The following is a 26,371-nucleotide window of genomic DNA, read 5'->3' on the forward strand; positions in this document are numbered from 1 at the left end:
TGTGCAGAAGTTTATAATTAAGAGAAAGTATAACTTATTATGTTTTTCTTTTATACTTAGTTCTTTTGTGTTTTGTCTAACAAATCTTTGCAAATATTAGGATCATAGATATTCTCTTCTTAAAGTTTTATCATTTTTGCTTTTATATTTAGTGCCATGATCCATCTTGAGTTAATTTTTGTGTGTAGTGAAAGTAGGGAGTTGATATTTTCTCCCTATGTGCATCCAGTTGTTCCACTCTTATTTGTTAAAAAGATTTTCCTCTCTCCATTGAATTGTCTTGGCATCTTCATCAAAAATGAATTGATCATGTATGTAAATTGACCATATGTTTCTGGACTGTCTATCCTGTTACATGGATCTGTTTGTCTATCCTTATTGGCATATTAATTTTAATAAGCCAACTTATATTATTTGAATACCTGAAACAAGTATTCAAAATAAATATGGAAGCTGAATTCTTCCATGATGGCTTACTAGTGAACCATATGCAAGAATTAGAATCAGGTTGGGCAGTCCTCCTTGCATGTTGCCCAAATGTTTCCCCAGGCAGCAACCTTATTTTAAGTGATTCTGTAATAAGCAAAAGCCACAAATATAGTTATAAACTTATTCAGGAATCATAATCCCAGTGAAAAAAATAAGTATTTTTCAAGCCCATTAATATAGAATGTGACTTGAACTTAATTTTTATTTGTTAATTTATTCAGTAATTTATTGAGCATCTACTGTATTCCAGACACTGTTCTAGACAGGAAAAAGCGGAGGAGAATATTTATTTGTTCATAATTTCTGCAAGAAAACATTATTTATAACATCAACTCTGTTTCCTGTTTAACAGTATATTTCTCACAATTACAGAGAAAAATCTATACCTGGTAAAATACGCATCAGAATAAATGTCATCACATATTCTTGCAAATTGACAGAAAATTATAAACATTCAAATGTTAACTAAGAAAAAATATTTTCCAGCCTTTCTGAATCTTGCTATCACTTCCATAAAATACCTATTTCTTTTGAGACTAAAATGTAAACTATTATTTCTATTAGTTGCATTTTCCAGATTATTTTATTCATTCATTCATTCATTCATTTATTTCTTTGAGAAAGGGTCTTGCTCTGTCACCCAGACTGGAGTGCAGCAGCACAATCACAGCTCACTGCACCCTCGACCTCCTGGGCTCAAGCGATCCTCCTACTCCAGTCCCCCAAGTAGCTGAGACTACAGGTGTGCACCACCATGCCTGGCTAATTTTTTTTTACATTTTGTAGTGATGAGCTCTTACTATATTGCCCAAGGTGATCTTGAACTCCTGAGCTCAAGCAATCCTCCCACCCTGGCTCCCAAAATGCTGAGATTACAGGCGTGAGCCATAGCGCCCAGCTCCAGCTTATTTGAGAATTCAAATCTTATCTATTATTTCTAAGAGAATTTTTAGTTTTACCAACTGGACCTTCATATGACTGTTTCTTCTCTGGGTCTACATAATTTGAATAAATATGTAATATTATTTTAACTCATTTTCCCAGACTATCTGGTGAATGATACATTTTCAGGATTATATACTATTCTAGAAGTAAGTTGTAAATGGTGAAGAATGTGAACAATTCCAGAACACCCTTCCTGAGGGATCAGTGATGACTTCTGTGGAGTCTTACAAACACGGAGAAGCAATTTCTAAATATCATTGCCCACAAATATGGCAATAGGAATACACTATGTTGGGGGCAGCAGAGAGGGAGAATATAAAGAAGGCAAGTTGTTAATCATTTAAAGAGGATGGCAAACTGCAAATAGAAGGTCCCCCAAGGTGCAATGCAGCCAAGCATTTGTTTGAGAGGAGACTCTAACAGGAACCTTATGGAGTTCTGTGCAGACAGCACTTAGTAGGATTCTGGTTGTATTGTGTGCTGTAAGTTCACATTGATTAATAACTTGATGTCTTAATGTTAAAATGAAATCTAATTTAAATGGTGTAATGGAAGGGTTAGAAAATTTTCTTGTCTTTGCCCAAATGGTAAATAGTTAAGGGCTCGTAAGCCATACACTCTGCCATGGTAGGGCAAAAGCAGTCAACGACAAACATAAATGAATAAACATGGCTGTGTTTCAATAAAACTTTATTTACAAAAGAGCTGAACAATGGCCAGATTTATCCTGTAGGCCATAGTTTGTCAGCCCTTCTAATGTTCAAGGAGTTCTGATGAGACACTTTCCAAAAATCATACATTGATATTGAAAGACCTGTGGCCTTGAAAATGTTCTTCTTGAGTGCCTGGTACTTGGGGGTTCTCTTTAGAAGGGAGATGACTAGATAATTATATGCAGAAGAATGAAACGAAACCCTTATCTCTCGCCATAGAAAAAAATCAAATCAAAAAGGACTAAAGCAAATCTAAGACATAAAACTATAAAACTTCTAGAAGAAAACACTGGGAAAACACTCTAATACATTGGTCTGGTCAATGACTTATTGAGTAAGATCTCAAAAGCACAGGCAACCAAAACAAAAATGGACAAATGGGATCACAGCCAGCTAAAAAGCTTCTACTGAGCAAAGGAAACAATCAACAAAGTGAAGAGACAACCCACAAATTGGAGAAAATATTTGCAAACTACCCGTCTGACAAGGGATTGATTATCAGACAATATAAGGAGCCCAAACAACTCAATAGTGAAAAACCAAATTATACATTTTTAAAATGGGCAAAAAGCCAGGCTTGGTGCCATGCACCTATAATCCCAGCTACTCAGGAGGCTGAGGTGGGAGGATCACTTGAGGCCCTAAGTTAGAGACCAGCCTGGGCAACGTATCAAGACTTCATCTCAAAAAAAATTTTTAATTAGAAAAAAATTAAAAATGGGTGAAAGGTCTATATACATATTTCAAAAGAAGTCACACAAACAGTCAAAAAATGTTCAACATCACTAATCATCAAAGAAATGCAAATCAAAACTAAAGCAAGATATCATCTCATCTCAGGTAAATTGGATTTTATCAGAAAGACAGGCAATATTGATTGCTGGCGAGGATGTGGAGAAAGGGCACACTGTACACTGTACACTGTTGGTAGGAATGTAAATTAGTACAGCCACTATGAACAGTATGGAAGTTCCTCACAAAACTAAAAGTAGAACTACAATATGATCCAGCAAACTAATTGCTGGGTATATAGACAAAAAAAGTTGAAATCAGTATGCCAAAGAGATATCTGCACTCCCATGTTTATTGCAGCAATATCCACAAGAGCCAAGGTATGGAGTCAAGATAAGTGTCCATCAGTGGATCAATGGATAAAGAAAATGTGGCACATATACACAATGGAATATTATTCAGCCATAAAAAGAGTAAAATCCTGTCATTTACAACAACATGGATGGAACTAGAGGACATTATGTTAAGTGAAATAAGCTAAGTACAGAAAGACAGTAGAACATGTTCTCACTCAAATGTGAGAGCTAAAAAAAAAAAAAAAAAAAAAATGTGATCTCATTGAGGTAGAGAGTAGAATGTTGGTTGCCAGAGCTGGGAAGGGTAATGGGAAATGGATAAATAGGGGTTGGTTAATGAGCACAAAAATACAGTTAGAGGGAATAAGACGTAATGTTCAGGAACATAATAGGGCAACTATAGTTAACAATAAGCTATTGTAAATATTTCAAAATAATGAAAATGGTAGAATTGTGATGTTCCCAACACAAAATAATGATAAATGTTGAGGAGGTAGATATCCCAATTACCCTGATTTGATTATTACATGTTGTATGCTTACATCAAAATATCATACCTATCCCATAAATATGTACAATTATTATGTATTCATAATAATTAAAAATTTTAAAAAGAAGAGATCTGACTTCCAAGGGAAATTAAATTTTGAAAGTCATTAGCACTCAGAACATATGTGGTCAAGAAAAACAATGTATGAATAAATTTAGCTCAGGGAAGCCAAACTCTTGTGATTCTCCTTCAGCTTTCTACCTAGTTAGGCAGTGCCCCCAGCACAAGTGACTAGCTGCTCACATGGCTACCTTTGGTGTGCCTGTCTAGGTCCATTCTCTAGGGAGCAGCAGCCCATCTATTCTGGTTGCTCACTACTTGATAATCTTTAACATGACGTATAGTGCTTGGTCTAGTTCATGGTCCTTGGAGAGATTCTCATTTATCTTGGATTCAGTATAGTTATGCTTTTAAAGCTATAATATTATCATAATGCTAATTCCTTGAGATAGCATTATAAAAATGAACAAGAGTTAAATGATCACATATGTGTAAGACTTGAGAAAATATTACAAAGCTGTCTGATAACGCTTCTTTTCCAAAATCCCCTTTATGTTTTTTATTCCTCATATAAATAATGAACTTCAGTTTTGTTTAAAAATTTAATATAAAATCAAGCTAATCTCACTCAGCTCAGTCAACATTAAATTTATTTTGTTATGACCTACAATGTGCCTGGCACTGGGCTAGGTGCTGGGGATATAACTATGTAGAGAGCAAGTAAGTCTCTATTGTCTTGAAGTTCACATGCAATTTAAAGAGATAAATATTACACATGCAAACAAACAGAACAAAAACATAGGTGCTGAGTGCTGTAAAGATGATAAACAGTGGCATCACTGAACATAACTATGATGGATGGTGATGGTGACATCAGTTCCATGAATGAACGTGAATGGGCATGTGTATGTGCATGTGTATGGGTGCAGGTGGGTGTGTAAGTGTGTGTGTTTGGGACAGAGGGAGAGAAATTATTTGAAAAAGAGTAGTCAAGAGTTCAAGGCCAGCCTGGCCAACATGGTGAAACCCCGTCTCTACTAAAAATACAAAAATTAGCCAGGTGTGGTGGCAGGTGCCTGCAATCCCAGCTACTTGGGAGGCTGAGGCAGGAGAATTGCTTGAACCTGGAGACAGAGGTTACAGTGAGCCGAGATTATGCCACTGCACTTCAGCCTGGGCAACAGAGTTAGACTCTGTCTCAAAAAAAAAAAAAAAAAGAGTAGTTAGGAAAGGCCTGAGTTGACAATAAATAGAGACCTGAAGGATAAAATAAGAAAGCCAAGCAAAGAACTGGAGGAAGATTCTAGGCAATGGCAAGAGCATATGCAAAGCCTCTTCCCAGTCCCTCCCTGAGTCTCTCCCAAAGTAAGAGACAGTTTGACTTGCCTGAGGAACTGAGAGGTGAACATGGATGGAGCATGGTGCAGAAAGGGGAGAGCAAAAGGAGACAGGCAGAGACTGAGGGAGGTACCAGGTTACAGAGGGCATTCAAGGTCAAGAGGTTGGATTTTATTTTGAGAGTAGTGGGACAACCATGGAGCAGTCAGTCAGCAGAGGTTTAAGTTGTGATTGTAGCTTAAGGAGTTAAATGTGACTGCTCTGAAAAGGATAGATGGGGGTTGAGAGTGAAAGTGCCTCTTCACCTACGTGGTTGAAACAGCCCACAGATGCGAGGCGCACCCGTTCACCTGCCTGGCATTAGATTTATGAGTGCAGGCAAAACAGCCAAAAGGAATAACCAACCACTTCAATGCTAGATGTGGAAATGCTTCTACATAAATTGATGTAACATCACAAGAGGTTATCCAATATCAAATAGGTAGAATGAAGACAGGAGTAAAAAAACATGGGAAAGGAGATATATTAAAATGCAAAGGCAGAAAATACTAAGATGAGAAGGGGAGCAGAAGGAAAATATAAGAAGATGATAGTTTAGGATAAGATGTTTTTTTCAGCCAAATTATTAATGGGCAATCACATAGGAAACAAAAACATGCTAAATATTGTTAATAGAGTGTCTGTTAGTGCTTTTTCCCTTTTCCCTCGCTGTCTAATTCCTTACCTTGCATTTCACATGCAAACCCACAATAAGAGGAGGAATCTACTTGAAGAGCTGAGGCAAAGGCAAACATCCTCATGATCTTCTCAGCCTGGCCTCACCACCAATGTGACTTCTCCCAAGTTCAAAGATATGTTCAAAAGGTTATTTTAGTGAAATTATTGTGAAATGAACAAAGAACAAAATGAAGAGTAGTGAGGACTGGAAATAGAAGAAAAAGGCAATTGGGCAAAGACTCAAATCTCGAGTTTCAGTTAGACCCTCAGCCAACAATTGTCCTTATTAGTACCATATGACCTAGTTACAATCCAGCATATCATCACCAAATAAGTGTCAGATGGACTAGCATTGTGGCATGGATTAATTACTAAATGAAGATTATAACATTGATTATCAATACATCCCCTTGACCCGGAAGAAATATGGAGAGGAATGTATAAGGTCTGTGATGTATGTGTGTATGTCTGTGTGTGTATGTGTATGTGTATTCATGTGTCTGAACAATTGGAAGCAGAGTCCTCAGTGAGGTTATAATAAATATAACTGATAAAATTCTGTTTTCTTGACAATCAAGTATACATATCCATTGAAAGAATAGAAAAATATATAATTATTTTGTGAAAGACTTTTTCCATTTTGGTTCATTTTAAAATCACAAATGTGTAATAAAAGTTAATATTTACATTCCTTGAATCAGTTCATGGCATTTCCACTCAAAAGTACTAAATGATTGTGAAACATTAAAATCAGATAAATCTTGGATTGCTTTATCTGTTCAGTTCCAAGTGAACCATCTTATATATGAAACATATGACATTTCAATCAACAAAAATTAAAACCACATTTTCCCCTTCAGTTAACCTGTTTCCAGTGTAAAATACCATGTCAAACAGAGTTTAATTATTTGAACTATTGGGGCATTTATGTGTGTTAAGCAGTTTCTAAATAAAGTTTTCAACAGAGAGTCCCAGAAGTAGCACAGGAATGCTATTTTAGCTAAAATTACTTAAATTAACACTACCCATTCCTTGCCTATATGAAACAGGCTTCATTATCATTCCCTAAAAATGTAATTATCTTTCATGTAACCAAATTAATTTTATTGTCAATTTTGTAACTGGAATTTTACAGTCAACTAAAAAGGATCAAGATTTGTTACCTAAAAAATTGTCGTTATTTCATGATATTTACAGGACAAATCCTAAATGTAAGAATTTTCAAATATTGATTTCATAACATCTTCAGGTAGTTCAGCCTATTCTGTGTATTTTTTCCATATAATTATGGTACTGTAAGATCCTGGTATTTGAAAAACTAGAAAACAAGGAACATGATGATGTGAACAAGTAGATGAAAATCAACTTATAACACTTAAATTGGAAAGAAAGAGTAGTGACTCAATAAAAGTGAAATATTAAGAAATTGTTAATGCCTGTTGAAAGGAAATAAGGACATGACATCACATCTGTACGTTCCCACCCTGGGATCCAGAGTAAACTTGTTATTTCTCAAGATAGAGAAGAAAAAACCTTTTAAGGCAGCTTAGGAGTTATTTGCCATATTTGCATTTAATGGAGTGGTCTTCACAGAGAGGACTTATAAGCACAGTGGACAGGAAAGGTAAAGGACAAGAGTGAAAAAAGAGGATGTTCATGATGCCTATTATTGGTGTCCCATGAACGCAGGCCAATGGAATTCTCTGAAAAGTTTGCCTAGAAGCTGGGCTAACCACAAACCATCACGGAAAACCCTCACAGGTGAAGAGCTCTTCTAGACCCTGGAATTGGAAACCCTAGGTGTTATTGTAGAATGTTTTGTCCCTTCCAAAATTCATGTTGAAATTTAATTCCAACCAAAATTCGGATGCTACCAGTGTGATAAATTCTTATTAAAAACAGCAGTAGTGGATACTTATTAAACAGTTGATAAAATTATATAGAGCTTAATACACACACGAGTACAAATAAAACTGAGGATTCTGAGTGAGCTCAGTAGATTGTATCAACATCAACATCTTGGTTGAGGTATTATTATAGTATAATATCTACACTATAGTTCAGCAAAATGTTACCATTGAGGGAACTGGGCAAGTGTACAAGGGATCTCTGTATTACTTCTTTCAACCACATGTGAATCTACAATTATCTCAGTAAAAATTACAATAAAAAATACAATTATAATGTCATCAAACCTAAAAAATTAACATTAATTCTTAACATCTGAGTGGCAAGATATATTTTAAAAGATCATAGTATGATAAAACAAAACAAAGTGAAATACACCTAGGGAACTATAAACTGCAATTAAATCCAAACTACCATGTATGTCTTTCTTCATGAGGGAGCATACAGGCAGGAAAAGAGTAAGGGACCCCCATCTTTGGGACAGCTACATCATGTTAATGCTACCATTTGTCTTTGTTTGACACTCTTCTACCTGTGGAGAATTTCTAATTCTGGCTCAATTATAGACAAAATATTCAGTCTCACTCCTGTATTAAAATGAAATCTACTTCTTTCTGGGCACCACAGGCAGCATCTCCAATGTTCTTGTGCTATTTTACAGTATATTCCAAATTTTATCCTCGCATTGCTCATGTTTATGTAGAGCATACAGAATGGGTATGAGCTGGATAAACAGCAATGCCCATGAGCTACCGATGCCAAGGGGACATTTAACGGGGTTATACAGAAGTGTCATGGCACAGCAGGATGGGGGATCCATTTTAGGTTAGGATTCCATATAGGAAATGACACCACAAAATGGAAATGTGTTTTCAGCTTTTGTTTTATTTTTTATTTTATTTTATTTTTTGAAACAGTCTGTTGCTCAGGCTGGAGTGCTGTGGTGCGATCTCACCTCACAACAGCCTCCAACTCTCAGGTTCAAGCTATTCTCATGCTTCAGGCACCCAAGTGGCTGGGATTACCTCTGGCTAATTTTTTTTTTTTTTTTTTTTTTTTTTTTGAGATGGAGTCTCCCTCTGTTGCCAGGCTGGAGCGCAGTGGTGCAATTTCGACTCACTGCAACCTCTGCCTCCCAGGTTCAAGCGATTCTCCTGCCTCAGCCTCCCAAGTAGCTGGGACTACAGGCGTGTGCCACCATACCTGGCTAATTTTTGTATCTTTAGTAGAGACGGGGTTTTGCCATGTTGCTCAGGATGTTCTTGATCTCTTGACCTCATGAGCCATCCACCTCAGCTTCCCAAAGTGCTGGGATTACAGGCGTGAGCCACTGCACCCGGCCCTGGCTAATTTTTTGTAGAGATGAGGTTTCACCATGTTGGCCAGGCTAGTCTTGAACTCCTGACCTCAAGTGATCTTCCTGCCTTGGCCTCCCAAAGTGCTGGGATTACAGGCATGAACCTCTACACCCGGCTCACAGCACGATCATCTTTCTTTTGGGGGCAGTAGGAGAGAATCTGTTTCCTTGGTCTTCCTGGCTTCAAAAGGTGCCTGCATTTTTTTGGCTCTTAGACCCCTTCTTTGGAACAGCTAATTGAGGCCCTTTCACACTTGAAATTTTTTCTGCTGCTGTCTCTCTCTCACTGACTGGGGAAGAAGTTCTCCACATTTGACGACTCATGTGATTAGACTGGGCCCGTCACTTCTAGTGCTGCTTTCTCCAGAATATAATGAAATTAAAATATAAGCCACATTTTTCTAGTAGTGAGCTGGAATTGTTGGCATTGCCTTATCTCTCCAGCCAAATGGAAAATCCAGAGGACATTAGCAGTGGTGTCAATCATGGGGTGCTATATTCTTCACTGTCTTTCTAATGGCATCTTGTCCTTATTGGGTATTGTTGTTGGGTTGTCCTAAACTTAAAGCTCAGATAGATAGTGGAAATAATGAAACAAAGTGAAATAGAACACAGAAGGTGGGAAAAAAGACCCTGTTGAAAACACAAGAAAGATAGGACACATCAGCAACCACAAAGTTGATTTTAAATTAAACTCTTCCCATCCAGTATCCTAATATTTCCAATCTTAAGTGTGACTTAAAATATACACGTGATCTTTGTGTTTACTAAAGGCAAACAGAACAAGGCAGTTGAGAGTTATTGGTCATGGAGTGGAAGGAGGCTTTCTATAAATGTTGAACCACAAAAAAATTTAAACTAGAAGCTGAAGAGGTTTTTAAATGAACCATCACCACATTGCATGTTTGTTTGGGTCTGGGGACACAAAGAATGAACAAGTTTCCCCTAGACACCAGGAGACTCATTCTGGTGGTTTTCTCCAGCAGTGGATATCTTGTATAAGCTTTCCTGGGAAATGAGAATTTGCAGGGCTGAGGATTCTGAATCATCAGTGAGCTCTAACTATGCGGCCCATGAAAGAGAGCCTTGTTGCCATGATTCAGCGATGTCAAATAGTATGACAATCGTATTTTAATGACTTATTCACATAGAAGGATGAGAGATGTGGGGAGAACAGCAACAAAAAGCCCATATTCAGAAACAGCCTTCAGTTTGTGGGCACATACAAACTACCAGGTCTCCAGAGTTACCGCCAGGAACGTCATGGCGAGCATATCAGAAAATAGAGGCACATTCATTCATGCACACAGCAGAGGCCCAGGCTGCCTTATGGACTCTGCTGTTTTTGACTTCCTTCCCAGGCATTTTCCTCAGAAACAGCTTTGGGTGGAGAGCGCATTATTAACAAAGGGTGTTGATGTCTGTAATGAATGGTATTGATAATCAGTGTAAGTGTTAGCCAGGCTCCAGGAGGCACTGACCTCCTGGAGGTGGACAGAAATAAGGCACAACTTTGAAACTGCTGTAAGGTAAGTGAGTGATGTGTTAGAAAGATTCCTCCCGGATTCAGTGAGCCCATCTCTCTTATGCCAATTTATCCTGGCCTAGCAGCTCCGTTCATGCACAACTGTATTCTTCATTGTGTTTGTTTCCACCTGGACACACAGAAGTGACCACACTTCTGATACTAACACAGCGTGGCTCAGAAGTCTGTGCCAAAAGTGTCGTACCGAGTTCAACTAAATCAAGAGTATAAAGACAGTGGGAACTCTGTGCAAGCATATCACATAATGGGGGCTGGCAAACATATGCATCTATTTGCAATTCTTTTAAAATGTAGATACTGAAATATGGTTATCTGTGGGTTTTTCCATCCAATGTTTAAAAACCATAATATATCAATTTTAGACACTTGATGGCTATAGATCTCATTCTAGGTTGAGAAGGGGCTACTATACTGTTCTTATACATTTGCAGTTCAAACTAATTTATAGGTATTTCTTGACAAAATGGACAGCTTGGCAGAAAGAAAAAGTGTACCAAATCCTGTAATCCCCAAGAGGAAGCATAATTCTCTTATAAAGTATTTCCAGAGCAAATCTTTACAATCCAACTATGGTCTATATTGCTAATAGCTTATTTATGGTTCTTTTAATTGGCTGATTATTTCTTTAATAATCTAACAGTCCTCATCTGGGGAGTCATTTAATGGTGAAGAAAGGTCCATTGGCTTAAATAGAAGAGTAGTTCTTATGATATCAACCGATCAATAAATAATTATGGGAATGCCTCCAAAAAGTTTAGAAGATCCACAAAACACAATTTTGTCTGTTTGTGTTTTCCTTTTTTTCTTTTTATTTCTTCTATAATCCCACCTGTAGTTGTTCTAAACACTGGCTGCTTTATTTTTTTCTCTAAAGTTATGTATATATCATCTTCTATAACCCTTTGATAACTTATGAAAATTCCTTCTTAGGTCACCGATTCTGTCTTTTCTTCTTGGATTTTACCCTCCCTCCTAGACAGAAGCATTTCAGCCCTAACCTACTTTCATTAGGAAGATTCCTTCCTAAATATTCTAAATATTTACTAATAAATATGTTGAATTTATAACAATTATATCCTAGAAGACTTCAGTTGGATTCTCAGTTCCTTGAAGTGATTTTCAATATTTAATTAAGAAGAAAAAGGTCCCCACAGGACACTTTCAAGCAAGAAGCATGAACTATAAATTAGTGAATCCAGCTAGTGAGAAGCATTGGAAGAGTAAAGGCTGGCTCTCTGAGCTACAGGCACAGCTGTTACTCAGCATCAGCTTATGTTAGATGTTGCCACACAGGAATATGGGCTCTGTTCTGCCAGCTCTTCCACTTTTCAAGAGAAACCAAAAATCCTTATTTTATATGACATCTCCCAATTTTAAAATAATAGGAACTAAGTCAAGCAGTTTTGACTTTCTGCAGGCTAAAAGGAACATAGCTATGGACCAGATGTGCCTATCAGCCAATGCTTAAACAATCTTGAAAAAGACATATTGGTATAGAGCTATCCTGTTGGAATAAAATTATCCTAAATGTGATAAAATATGGCATGTGAAATTCCTTTGAAGACTTGTTATTCGACTCTTCCACTTTTTTCTTTTTTGGGCTATCCTTTGAATTTCTATATATTATAGGCCTCTAATGTGATTATACTGACAGTTTGTATAACCAGTGCTCCACCACTGCAAATGTCAATATTACAATTATATGATCATACCTGTGTGGCATTCATGACTCTTGGGTACTCTGTGATTTGGCTACTCAATATAGAGTGAAAATTACAGGCTTGATCTAACAACTGTTTTCACAGGGTGATATTATAAGCCTTAACAACATAAAATGCCTTTTGCAGAGGGCTCTAGTTAGAAGCACAAAGAGTGCATTTCTCCCACTTTTTTCATAGCTTTTCTAACACCATAGACTATTATGTTCATACCTGACAATTAGATTGAATGAAAGTGAAATAACTTATTTCTTGGCCTAAAATTATTCATAGTGAAGGGGAGACAAAGAAAAGGAATTTTTCATCAGTTATTTATAATCAGTCTAGAAATGCCAATATTTTCTCAAAGCCATGCCTCAGGCTAAGTGGCTTTTATGAAGATGTTTCCACTTTTTACCTTTCAAATGCTGCTCCTATATTTCTTAAACCATACTGCCCCTAGGTCCCAGCTGCTCTCACATGGCCTTTCCCACCCACATCAGATTGGCTGAGGTCTGCAGATGCCATGGGACCAGACGCTGCCTAGAAGAGAGTATGCAGAACCAGTGAGAATGAGCCAGACAAGCTGCCCTCAACACTCCTGGTCATTTTTGGTCTATGAGTAGGATCACTTTGCTGTGGCTCCCTCTGTGGCAGTGGTGGCCTTGTGGCTGGGGGGTCAGCAGGTGAAGAGTGTCACATGAAATTTAGCAAAGTACAAGCATGCTTAGAACAGTAGGCTTCCCTTATGAATTTGTTCAGCTACTGGAAAATGGAAGAACAATACATTCTAGCTCTTAAAGCACTTCGATAGTGTAAAAATAACAAAAACGCATTTTCAGTGGTCTGAATGAGTTGAGGATTAAATGTTCAGATAAGCATCTTATTTTGTGAGATTCTATGAAAGAATTAATTTGCATTTATATTTATTGCAATATTTAAGTAATATGTAGCTTGAATATCACAGATTATTATTACTTATATTTTGAGGGTTGTTACATCCGTTTGAATTATTAAAATTTAGAAACTTAGAAGAGGCACCCTATGGAGTTGAAAATCAGATCTCCAAGGAGGAGGCACAGACTAGCTGGTGATTGCACCTGTTGGGGAAGGGTCAGTTCGTCTGGTTTTACAAATTTGGTTGGATTCAGCTGCTGCTACTGAAAAGAACTGCTGCTGCTGGAGTAGAGGAGTGTTGCTGGAATAATGCTCACAGTGACCACATGCACACAGGAAGCCTTTAAAAGGGTTAAATGCCCTCTTGCTCCCCAATTCTTGCATTCTCCTTCCATTATTCCTGTTGGCAGAGCATAACACAGAGCCAGCTTGCAAAGCAGAAATGGGATGTGCAGAGTCCCTGTACCCGTATCATAAAGCTAAATATAGAAAAGAAGGTTGGGAGTATAGAGACAATAAGTTAATAACTGGCACAATATTGCTATCTGCTAGCTCTTTAATAAGCGTGTGGAAAAAAAATAGTCATTAAATTTTTTTTCTTAAAAGAATCTCTAAAAAAGGAAGTGTTGTGATCAATTTCATAAGAACCATTGACCCAGTATTTATAGTATCAATTTTTTTAATTTCTGATTTTTAAGAAGTGTATATTTAATAAGTCAATTTTGCACCCAAACCTCTACTCCCTCAAAAAAAATTCCTTCATCAAAAAAAATCTGAAATTTGAAATAACATTATTAGGATGAATTGTGCTAATCACCAGTATTAAAATACAGATATCTCTCAATTAGTATTAGGTTTCCATGTGAATAACAGACTCTTAAAAATGGCTAAAATAAAAATAAAAATTTACTTTTCTTATGTAAATAAAGTCCAAGGAAGGCACTCCAGGGCTTCTATGATGGTTCCGGTATTACCAGGGACCCAAGTCCATCCAGGTCTCTGCTCTGTCATATCAAGGGTTACATAAATGAAATCTGTTCTCAATTGGCTGCTAAAGCACCAGTCATCACATCCATCTTCTAAGCATCAGTAAGAAGGAAAGGAAGAGAAGCAATTGTTCTCTTCTTCCTTTTCAAGAATTGTTCTTACAAGTTCCACACAATATTTTCACTAACGACAAAGGAGCTTGTAGATGTGCCCAGCTGAAAATTGGGGCTCTATTGATTGAGGGAGTTGAATGGAATGGCTATTGGTAAGGAACTAACTGTCTCTGCCAGACATTAGAAGGGACATTATCTCATCAATTATAAGCCTTGGTGTGAATGAGTCCATCAGTTCCTTTTGGAAAGCAAGATTTCATAGGTAAGACAGACTGGTGAGCATACAAGAACACTAGGCTAGGGAGTGGAGGCTGCTGAATGGGGTGGGTGAAGAACATTGAAGATGAACCTCCTCTATTTTAGAATCTTGATCAGAGCCACCATCAGCCCCAACTCCATCTTTCTTATTTATGTTTTTGTTCATTTAAAGAATTTGAATTCAATACTAATAGAGAAGGGGTCATATCATGTATCAACTATATTTCTTTTGTTTCAAAGGACTAGTTTTTTTATATACTTTAAGTTCTAGGGTAAATGTGCACAACGTGCAGTTTCGATACATAGGTATACATGTGCCATGTTGGTTTGCTGCACCCATTAAATCGTCATTTACATTAGGTATTTCTCCTAATGCTATCTCTCCCCCATCCCCCCACCCCACAACAGGCCCCCATGTGTGATGTTCCCCATGCTGTGCCCAAGTGTTCTCATTGTTCAGTTCCCACTTAGAGTGTGAACATGCAGTGTTTGGTTTTCTGTCCTTGTGATAGTTTGCTCAGAATGATGGTTTCCAGCTTTATCCATGTCCCTGCAAAGGACATGAACTCATCCTCAAAGGACTAGATTATTTTTTAAAAGATATGATCACACTTTTCATTGTGTTCTGTTCCCTCTCTTTTAGAGAGACACCTTCTAATGCCAAGATGGTTTTTGGATTTCCACAGTTATTACATTCATCTTTGTGTGTTTGTCTCTCCCTTCCCATGAACCCTGAAGAGAATGGAAAAATGGCATCATGTTGATAAAAAGTGATGCCTTCCAGGACATTCTGTAAATGTCCTATGTGCAGATATGGTCAAAACGAATAATTCAGGCCAACTGAGTGAACATTTCTCCAGAGATGCTTGAGGTAAAACTGTCTGGCTTTGCAAAGTGGTTCTTTTTATAAACTAGCAACATTGCTTTATGACGTTTTGGGTGACAGGCCAATTTCTTAGGTGATTTAAATATATGCATTTAGTATTTTCCAGCACTTTTGCTTTTAGAGCTAACTTATAAAGGGAGAGCAACCAACACTGCTGTGCCATGGCATGTTGCCTTTGCACAGTCACTGGCGGAAACATTATGCATTTCTCCATAAGACACCTCCGTTCCCAAAAATTTCACTGGCTTCCAGCTACCTCATCTTTCATATTTTGATACCTTTAGTCACAATAAGGGAAAAATTTCAGGAGAACATTGGAGAAGGAAAGGGATGGTAGAAAAAGAAAAGTTGAAGATTCAAATGGACGTTTTGTGATGTTTCATCGTGTTTGCTGCATAGAAAATATTTGCAGGGCACAAATGTTTGTGTGCGGTAAGATCTATCCCTAATCAAAATGGTGACGTGGCTTCAAACTGAGCACTACCTGGTCTCTTGGGGAAGCCTTCACTTTTACCCTGTGCCCATGATCAAGACAGACAAAACACATCATTCATTGGTGGTCTGCCCCATTCCCCCAACTGGTCCCTACCTCTGCTGGTTATGTAGATTTTTCTGAAGATATTGGTGAAATTAAGAAAAGAATCTGTACTGCACATCACTCAGGAAAAACTACATGTAGAAAACAACTGTATATGGCAAAAGTGATTCTTTTTTTTCTTTTTTTTTTTTTTTTTGAGATGGAGTTTCACTCTTGTCAGCTAGGCTGGAGTGCAGTGGCGCGATCTTGGCTCTCTGCAAACTCTGCCTCCCGGGTTCAAGCGATTCTCCTGTCTCAGCCTCCCGAGTAGCTAGGATTACAGCCACCATACCCAGCTAATTTTTGTATTTCTAGTAGAGACGGGGTTTCACCATGCTGGTCAGGCTGGTCTCAAACTCCCGACCTCAGGTGATCCGCCCACCTCGGCCTCCCAAAGTGCTGGGATTACAGGCATGAGCCACTGCACCCAGCCTGGCAAAAGTGATTCTTCATGCAGAAACAGAAAACCAAATACCACATGTTCTCACTTATAAGTGGGAGCTAAATGTCAAGTACATGTGGGTATAAAGATGAGAACAACAGATAGTGAATGCAAGCGGAGGAAGGGCTGAAAAACTACCTATTAGGTACTATGCTTACTACCTGGGAGACAGATTCATGTGTACTCCAAACCTCAGCATTACACAATATGCCCATATACCAAACCTGCAAATGTACCCCCAAACCTATAATGAAAGTTGAAGAAAAAAAGTCCCCGGTCACTTAACATTGAAAACATTGTGTTCCGTAGCCCCAGTCTCTCTCTTCTGCTTTGTCCCTCTCAGAGGCTTCTCCTCTGTACCTTGTCTGCACTCCTCCTTCTTGCCTCTTCTTTCTCCTAAAAGGAAGCATAACAGCTGGTGAGAGCTTAGTTACCTTCCCCTGAGGCATATGGATAGTACATTAAAACAGGGATAAAAACTAAAGGGAAGAAGCTCTGCTGGAGGAATTTAGGCAGAATGAATAATGGAAAGAGCCACGTATTGGAGCCAAAGAGAGCTGGAATTGATTCACAGTTCTGTCATTTAGAAACTGACAGTCTTGGGCAAATTACTTGTCTTTTCTGAGTCAGTTTCTTTACTTATAAAATTGAAATAATAATATCTGCTTCATAATCATTTGAGAATTAACTAAAATTAGGTTTACAAAAAAATCTGTGCCCTATCTGATACATAATTGGCATTCAGTAAATATTACCTCTCTCACCTTATCAAAAGGGAGATGGAGGGGTTGCTGGGGAAAGTCATGGGGATTTCTCAGTATTCTAATCTGCTGGGAACAGAATTGACTCTGTGTGTGTGTGTGTGTGTGTGTGTGTGTGTATGAGAGGGAGAAAGAGAGACAGAGAGAGAAAAAGAGAGGCAGAGAGAGAGAAAATTTAGGGGAAGGAGGCTTATTTGATTGCATTTATTTTTCTAATCTGTCTTCTTAAGTCATATTAGTGTCTGCAATTTCCTAGTACCAAGGAAAATGATAAACTAAAATTTCTCTGTGAACAGAGCCAATGAAGCAGAGTAGTTTGTGGAAATAACCCATGGGCTGGATTTAAAACCTAATGAAATAATTTTACCCTATTCCTGTGTTCCATAGATCTACTTTCTCTTTTAGATGGTACTGATCAAGTGATAAATTTCTCTGTTTTATTTTCTGTGCTGGCCACTCTGGGGCCAACACATACTTTTCCCACATCTGTTGACATTACTGTCTTAGGATCTGTCAAAATGAAGAATAACTTCCTTCTCCGTGCCAGACCTGATTTGACACTCTTGAAGGCAAGGATTCAGACCTTTGTTGGCACCAAAGTACAGGAGCTGGGCACAGATATCACAGCTCTTCTTGTTCTTTATCAAATCCAGGACCCGGGGTTTCCATATTACCAGGACTGCTGGCCTTGCACTGTCCAAACTGAAGTGTTTGCCGTGATGTACAGGATCCAGCTTCACACCAGGGGCTGCTCTTCTGTGAAGAATGGATGCTTTAGAGTTTATCATCCTGATAAATGAAATGATAAAGGAAATGAAAAAGGTCCTGAGGCTTCTGAAATAATCTTTTGGGGAGCCAGATTATAAACCCACGGTAAAATTTACTCATAACTTTTCCCAATATAAAAATTTAGGATTCTTCCCATAAATGGATATCTAAGCTGCCACTTCTTCTGGTGGGGATCCTTGGAGAATCCAGGGCCTTTGTTTTATATTTAAAAATAGTTGGAAGTCATACATATATAAAACAAGAAAGTAGGTATGATCCCTTTTAAAAAAAAAAAAAAAAGAGCCTAAAGCAGCAGCTGTGTATCATCTTTCCATGAAAGATCTGCAGATATCCCACCAGGATGGGTGCCGGCCTAGGCTGTACTCTTTGCTGGAGAATTATAGCTCCACTTTATTAATACCCTATTCCCATAATAAACAAAAGTGAATACATGATGTGTCACAAGAAGTTTATGTCCCTCTGAGGGCTATCCTGATAATCCTCATAAGATTCATTCTTGAATTACTTCTTCTGCAAGAGTTCTTAATTTCAGGTCCATGGACACTCAAGAAGTCTGTGACACAACTTTACCTCAATTAAAATGTATACCACAACTAGAAACAGTTGACAAATTATTTCAGTAAAACTGATTTCACCTGTGATAGCAACAATTTTTATTTTTTCTTATAAAAATATTTTTCTGAGAAGTGCAGAGGCTTCACAGAATTGTCAAAGAAACCCATGTCACTAACAAGTTAAGGATCTCTGACGTAGTGGAAGTTTCTGTGGGGCCCAGGGGGTCTTTTCATATGACCTGCTGATTTCATTAATCTAATTTTCACAGTTTGCAGTTTTCTCTTCTATGGTCCCACCACCCTGGTCTCAGCCTCTATTGGTTTGAGTCTTCTGTATCTATGATGTGCTGTAATTGTCAAGTTAACTTTTTGGGCAGAACACGATTTTCAATACAGTGATAGTGCAATTGATGATGGAAGATTTCCTCAGGTTTATGTCAGTTTATTGACCAAATCCCATATGCTGGTTACTGTGCTAGTCAAAAAGTATACAAGGTCAATATTTAAAACAAGCAAAAAAAAAAAAAAAAAAAAACACAGAACAAACAACCTAAACGTCCGTGTGTGTGTGTGTGTGTGTGTGTGTGTGTGTGTGTGTGTATACATAATAACTTCTTATGTCTCCCACCCCCCTCCACAGATCTTGGAGACATCTCAGCTTTAATGAGGACTTTCCAACATTCCAGACTGCTGTCCTGCAATGAAGCTCTGAGTCATGGTCTGTGGGGCTAAGGTACTGGCAACAGTGTGAACCCCAGGACAACTAACCTCACTAACCTTCACTCTAAGCAGAAGCCGAAAGTGAGTCTGGCCTGAAATCAGAGCAAGCACTACAGAAAGACATCTTTGTTAATGGAAAGAGGAAAGAAGAAAAGAATTTCCAATAAGTTACAACAAACTTCTCACCATTCTAAAGAACCCACTTTCCTTATCAACCAAGCTGGGCTTCTCTCTAGTGACTCCTATTCTAGCCTTTTGCCAGAAACAGAGAGTGTTAATCCTGGTGAAAAGATAAAGACAGACACTCAGAAAAAGAGACCTGGGACTGTGATACTATCAAAACCGTCAAGTAGAAGAATTATATCGGAAAGCCAGTTTAGCCCCCCTGTGATCCCGGCCCGCAGGCCTGGATTCCGGGTGTGCTATATCTGTGGTCGAGAATTTGGGTCCCAGTCAATTGCCATTCATGAACCCCAGTGCTTGCAGAAGTGGCATATTGAAAACAGCAAGTTGCCCAAGCACTTGAGGAGGCCAGAACCCTCCAAACCACAGTCCCTCAGCAGCAGTGGGTCCTACAGTCTTCAGGCAACTAATGAGGCTGCATTTCAGAGTGCCCAGGCTCAGCTACTGCCCTGTGAATCCTGTGGCCACACATTCTTGCCAGATCATCTTCTTCTTCATCACAGAAGCTGCAAGTCAAAGGGTGAGGGTCCCAGAGCACCATACTCTAACAGTTCTGATCATCTTACTGGCCTCAAGAAAGCTTGTAGTGGAACCCCAGCCCGACCAAGGACTGTTATCTGCTACATTTGTGGTAAGGAATTTGGCACCCTGTCCCTTCCTATTCATGAGCCCAAATGCCTGGAAAAGTGGAAAATAGAAAATGACCAGCTCCCTGTGGAGCTCCACCAGCCACTCCCACAGAAGCCTCAGCCCCTTCTGAATGCACAGTCCAGCCAAGCGGGACCAAATCAAGCTCAGCTTGTATCCTGCCCACATTGTAGCCGAATCTTTACCTCAGACCGCCTTCTGGTACACCAGAGAAGTTGTAAAAGTCATCCTCATGGGCCAAAATATCAGAATTTGACTTTAGGGAGTAAAGGAGGCCTAAAAGAGTCCACTAATTCCAAGCAGCAAAGAAACAGGGCAGCACCCAGTGTAACTGATAAGGTAATTCATGCCACACAAGACGCATTAGGTGAACCTGGTGGCGCCCTCTTCCTGTAGGGGAACGAGAGAAAACTATCCCCAGAATCAGCCACCTCAGCCCCAGTATTTTTTCTATCAATGCCTTGTATCAGCCTCAATGCATCCTGTTCAAGTTAACTCCCTGTTGAACTCCACGGCCTATACCTCTCTTGGCTGAATAGATATAAGAACATCCTTGCCTGATGGGTTCATATTCCTCTTCAATTTTGCTGTCTAAAAGAAGAAGAGATGGACTTCTTTCTTCCCTGATCCCTGATACGAATAATCCCTGGGAGAGACTGTAATTTGAAAATGAGTCATTAATGCTGTGTCTACATTACAGAGATATAATTCCCTTTCCAACAGCCAATATTTATTGCCGGTTTATCTTAGTCATCTACCTTAGGAATTCATTTTTGGCAATGCTGGGTTATGCTGAGTTTATCTTACTAAAATAGAATCTATGTCAAAATCCCCAAATGACTTTAGCAACAATTAAACACTGAAGCACTTGCAAAAATACACATGGTCTGTAAATACAGCATATTTTTTCTTTTGACACTTATATGGTTGTAGTAAGTAGGAAATTAACCCCAGTGTAGACACTGAAGCAACTAGGTTATGTTCTGGGAGGTGCTTGGTTCCTGCTGCTGCTCTGTGCCCTGTGTTCAGGCTGAAGACAAGGCCCTGACCCCCACCCCCCCAACTTGAGCCATTCTGAATAAGCATGACGCCAGGAACCCCCAGCTTGAATGGCAAAGAGCTTTTAGGGTTTTATCTAAAGTTTCACCATGGGCAAGGATTGGAGAGAGATGCTTACGAGGGTGGCTACCTGCAAGATAGGGCCTGGTCCATGTTCTTTGTCCATTAAACCAGATTGTGGATGCTTTGTCTTGTGTCAGCCTTACAGAATATCAAATTATGAGAAACAGGAACTGGTAAAAGTCTTTTTTCCATGGCTTGCTACTTGAAAAGCCCAGCCTGCCGAGATAATGAATTCTTAAGAAAACTAAGATTAGGCCCGGTGCGGTGGTTCATGCCTGTAATCCCAGCACTTGGGGATAATGTAAAGCCCAGCCTGCAGGGATAATGGATTCTTAAGAAAACTAAGATTTGGCCGGGTGTGGTGGTTCATGCCTGTAATCCCAGCACTTTGGGAGGCCAACTCCTGAGGTCAGGAGTTCAAGATCAGCTTGACCAATATATCTCTACTAAAAATACAAAAATTAGCTGGGCACGACTGTAGTCCCAGCTACTCGGGAGGCTGAGACAGGAGAATTGCTCGAACCCAGGAGTTGGAGGTTGCAATGAGCTGAGATCACGCACTGCACTCCAGCCTGGGTGACAGAGTGAGACTGCATCTCAAAAAAAAAAAAAGAAGAAGAAGAAAAAGAAAGAAAGAAAGAAAAAAAAAAAGAAAGAAAACGAAGATTATACCAAGCTATTATAAAAGATTAAACCAAAGGAATTGGTTGGGGAGGGGGCATTCTTTATTTCTGATTTGATTTTTCTTTCTTTTTTATTTTGTTACTTTGAGGACTGTCTAGTCCTTTGCTCCTAAATTCCATGTTTAAAATAAAATAAGTATGGTCTTACTGGTTTAGAAGATTCCAAGACAATGATTCGAAAGTTGAACAGTCACTCACAGCTGCTGAGCAAGTTTTCCGATGAACATTGAAGAAAAAACAGCTAGTTTCTTTGCCTAATGAAAAACCAAACTCCTCAGTGTGGCATGGTCTTCAAGCTGGTCTTATAAACATGACCTGTTTTTCCCATCTTCTGTCTGTTGCTTTTCTTCCATAACGTGTGGGGTCTGGATTCAGAGAGTACAAGAAGCTGTGTCTCAGGGCCACAAATCAGAAACTCTGTTCAATTTCTGCCTTACAGAACTGTTTCTTGATGGTATGTATTTACTTCAAATGTTCTCATTACAGATCTAGAGATAGGGAAGCGTGTGGTCAGTATTCTTGTGCTTGTTGTTGTAACACATACTTTGTGCTCAAGAGTGGAGCCAACAGGCTGAGCACAGCATGTTCTTACTCAGTAACGATGGCTGAAACTGTCTGGCTTGGGCCCCCAGCTTCCTGAGGAAACACCTTCCTGACTCACCCAGTCATCTGGAGGGGAGAATGTCAGGAGAGGCCAGCGATGGCCCTTCAGTGACTCTACTTATGCATTTAGACGAGAGTAGGGGGAGGCAGTCTAGAGGACATGGCTATGTCAGAGCACACCCAACCCTGCTCTCAGGCCTGAGAACACACATGTGAATGGGAAACTGGCCCCGACCACTGTCAGATGTGTGCTGGCCTGTTTGGGGACCACACAAGATTCCGTAGAGGGCATAGAAAGGTCATCCAACATAGGGACCCTTTGGCTGCCAGACTTAAAACAAGCTTGGGTTAGTTATGAAGGAGAAAACTCTTAGGCTTCCAGGGAGCATAAGAACTTTCAAAGCAGTGGGCTTTAGCCCTTTCTTAGAGAAGATATTTACCATTCCATAGTGCTTTCAGTAGAAAGCCTTTCCTTCACTGTGTAGTTTAGTTATGATTTGATCCTCCCTATAGATATTTTTCTTTCTATCATTTAAATTTTAGATAGTGCTATGAATTACTCATTTTCCATAAAGAACACTACTCTAATGATTATTAGATTTCAGAATTTCATCTGTCTGTGAAAGCTGACTTTTGGCAGCCTGTGACACTCATACATTCCTTCTTACAATTCAGATTTCCCTCCGGAATCCTTGGTCTGATTTCAGATTAGAATCAGCTATCTTGCCTTATGTTCTCACAGGTTTCAATCTTGTAGTGGATTCAGGTGAGACAAATAGTTTCAGAACTATGATCATAGTACTTGGAAAACAATTCACTCCAGTGACCCCACAGTCACTGTTTCACTGGCAGAATGAATTACCTTTCCCTCAGAATGTTTCTCCAAAATAGATTGGCTCAGGTCTCTTATGACACAGATGCTCCTGTGATCCTTCTATCAAATCTAAACACAAACACTGATTAGACAAGTTCTGCTCCAGGATCTCAGTGGGCATTTTGCATTGCCTTCTAACCAATATATTGGCTCAAATTGTCTCACTGTTTCACATCCAAAGTATAGCACTGAACTCACTCTTCCTGATCTCCCGGGAAAGTTGTGAAGGACACCAAACAGTATTTAAGGGGAATAAAACTTTCAGTGTGGATTTTTATTTAAAAGGTGGAATGGTCCTGGGACTGTGTATATGTATTTCATGGTGTAATGAGCAGCATCACACTTCCTTTCTTTCCTCTAAAAGAAAAGCCTAGATGGGTAATACCAATTTAGCAAAAATTTAAAAGGGGTGTCAATCGCAGATAAAATTTTGATTCATAATATGGATCAAATTATATGTTAACATTTTAAATTTTAATATCACATACATTTAATGAGATTCTTTGATGTCTATTTTAGTAAATTATTTTCTAAGCTATGCTGAGGAATATAATAGAAGTAATTATTCTTATTTTAATATGAATGAATAAATTTTAATATTTGCATTTAATAGTTGATAAAATTTTGCCTGTTTTTAGAAGGTGATTGTAATTCATTCTTTAGCTTTAGGCCCTTTCAAGCTAATTGGAACAGAAGAGAGCTAATTAACTATAAACCAAAATGAAGCTTTTGCCTAATAAGTTTTTATTAGCTAAGGCTTGGGGTTATTTTCCTAGGATTTCACTTGTAACATTTGAAATGCTGTTCCTAAAAACCTTGTTCTATGTTGCAAAATATGTATTATTTTTCTTAAGGGGAATTATCTTTTCTATAAATGATTGTCTCTCTGAACACAGTTTTAAGCTACTTTCAGCATCCTCAGTCCTCAGGTTTGAGCTAAAGCCCCATCAGACACATCTCCAGCATCTGGTGCTGCCATCTGGTGTTTTCTTTTAAAGTAATGTGTTCTGTACTATCAAATAATATTATTGACTTTTTCCTCCTTTGTGTTATCCCCAAATGTATTTGAGAAGGTGCCCTTATTAGATAAACTCCAGTTATTTATTGCTAGAGTTACATATTTGATTTAAAGCCAGAAATGTTCTTCTCTGGCTAAGTATCTTATTCTTTACAGGCAAAACTCACAGTGGGAAGAGCATAATCAGAAAAACTCATGAGGGCAGGATATTCTCATCTTTTCAAATTCTGTATGTGCGCATGTGTATCTATTGGGTAAGAAGAATTTGGAGTTTAGAGGAAGGCATAGAAGACAGGCAACTAACTTTTACTGAATGCCTTAATGTCTTAGTCCATATGTGTTGCTATAACAAAATACCAAAGACTGAGTAGTTTATAAAGACCAGAAATTTATATTTCATGGTTCTGGAGGCTGGGAAGTCCAAAATCAAGGTACCAGCAGGATTTTTATGAACTTGTGAGGAATGCTCTACTTCCAAGATGGTAATTAGTTGCTAGATCCTCCAGAGGGGAGAAATGCTGTGGTGGAAGGGATGGAAATGCAAGAAGGGTGCTCCCTCTTCTACCCTTGAACACTTTTATAAGGGTGTGAAGCCCATTCATGAGGGTGGTGCCCTCACAGCTTAATCACCTCACAAAGGCCACACCTCTCAACATTGTTGCACTAGGAAGTAAGATCCACTGTGAATTTTGGACGAGACACCACCATTGAAACCACAGCACCTTATGATTAGCATTTTATATACCTGATGTCTTTTTAATTCTCATTATGTTACTATAAGATAAACATTATTTTCCCACTTTCCAGGTTGGGAGACTGTGGTTAAGCAACTTGCTTAAAGTCATACAGTGGGTTCGCAAGTGGCTGTCAGAGTCATTCTAATTCCAAAAATTCATATATTTTCATGTCACTGTGAAAGGGGCACAGAAGTGATATAAAAAATGGGTATTGCTACCCTGCCAACCTGTGAGTGTTAGGAAAAAGAGGACAGAATTCCATTCATTCATTAACACTTATCATTAGGCATTGGACTAAGTACTAAATATAGAGTCATGAAAATATAGGCATAGTTCTTGACCTCTTGGAGTTTTTGGTCCTATTGAGGAAATCATATGGAATTTTTTAAAAACATACAATTTAAAATTGTGATATGACAGTGTGGAATGGTGGAAGACAAACATTCAGGATCTTGGCTAGAGAAAACCTGTGGGAGGAAGATATTTCAGCTAAGACATAAAAGGTGTGAAAGCACTAGCCAAGAGGAAACATGTGGAGGAAAGGAATGGTTAGAGAAAAAGACATTCGGATCAAGGGCAGCATGTATGAAGGTCCTGAGGTAAGGAAGATCTTATAATGAAGTGAAAGAGTGCGCATGTGGCCGGGGCCTAATGAGAGAGGGGACAGGCACATGATGAGGCTGAAGAGGTAGCATAGTTTCCTCCAGCTGCTCTGTCGACACAGGGAGGTCAGTAGTTTGGTTACTGCAGGAACCCAGGTGAGAGCTGGTGATGCCTTGGCCTATCATGTTGGTAGCAGAGATAAAGATAAGGTACAATGGGCAGATCTTGGTGATAGTTGGGATGTGGAGGGCAAGAAAGAGGGTCAAGGATGACTCCCAGATTTCTAGCTTGAGCAACCGCACTAGTAGTACCATTTTCTAAGATGAAGAAGACTGTGGAAGGGTTGGATTTGGGGAAGTAAGTTCTATAGTTTAATTCTGGCCTTATCAAATTCAAAATGCATATGAGATCTTTGAGTTAAACTGTATCTATGAGTCTGGAACTCAGAAGGGAGGACTGGGCTGGGATATACATTTGTGCATTATTAACGTATATTTAAAGCAATCAGAATGAATACTCAGATAGAAAAACAGGCCCAGGGCTGAGCCCTGAGATACAATATTTAGGG

General features: G+C 38.8%; 2 protein-coding genes across 10 annotated transcripts in view; one reads left to right on the forward strand and one right to left on the reverse strand.

Moving 5' to 3' along the window:
* ZNF474 (zinc finger protein 474) overlaps positions 1–21,972 on the forward strand; it is a 24,977-nt gene extending 3,005 nt beyond the window's left edge. For 2 of the 3 annotated variants that reach the window (XM_002815821.6, XM_054555866.2), the window contains exon 2: positions 19,253–21,972. In XM_002815821.6, the coding sequence (XP_002815867.3) occupies positions 19,465–20,559 (1,095 nt within the window). In that variant the 5' untranslated portion in view covers positions 19,253–19,464 and the 3' untranslated portion in view covers positions 20,560–21,972. Of the gene's footprint in view, positions 1–17,922; positions 18,143–19,252 lie in introns of those variants that run through there. The other variant, XM_063724235.1, reaches the window with a different exon arrangement.
* LOC129059515 (uncharacterized) overlaps positions 8,665–26,371 on the reverse strand; it is an 18,881-nt gene continuing 1,174 nt past the window's right edge. Inside the window, exons 2-8 of one of the 7 annotated variants that reach the window (XR_008525470.2) lie at positions 23,434–23,514; positions 22,117–22,456; positions 17,944–18,058; positions 16,795–16,904; positions 13,449–13,724; positions 12,767–12,891; positions 8,665–9,738 (exon numbers count right to left, since the gene is read on the reverse strand). Coding sequence is in view for 5 of the 7 variants with exons in the window: in XM_054555867.2 (XP_054411842.2) it covers positions 13,506–13,724; positions 16,795–16,904; positions 17,853–18,058; positions 20,721–20,819; positions 21,353–21,375 (657 nt within the window). In the remaining 2 variants the exon portion in view is untranslated. Of the gene's footprint in view, positions 9,739–12,766; positions 12,892–12,945; positions 13,725–13,906; positions 16,905–17,818; positions 18,059–20,720; positions 20,820–21,352; positions 21,491–22,116; positions 22,457–23,433; positions 23,515–26,371 lie in introns of those variants that run through there. The other 6 variants (XR_008525468.2, XM_054555871.2, XM_054555869.2 and 3 more) reach the window with 6 other exon arrangements.

This window comes from Pongo abelii, chromosome 4 (genome assembly GCF_028885655.2).
Source record: "Pongo abelii isolate AG06213 chromosome 4, NHGRI_mPonAbe1-v2.0_pri, whole genome shotgun sequence".
NCBI classification, from domain to species: domain Eukaryota; kingdom Metazoa; phylum Chordata; class Mammalia; order Primates; family Hominidae; genus Pongo; species Pongo abelii.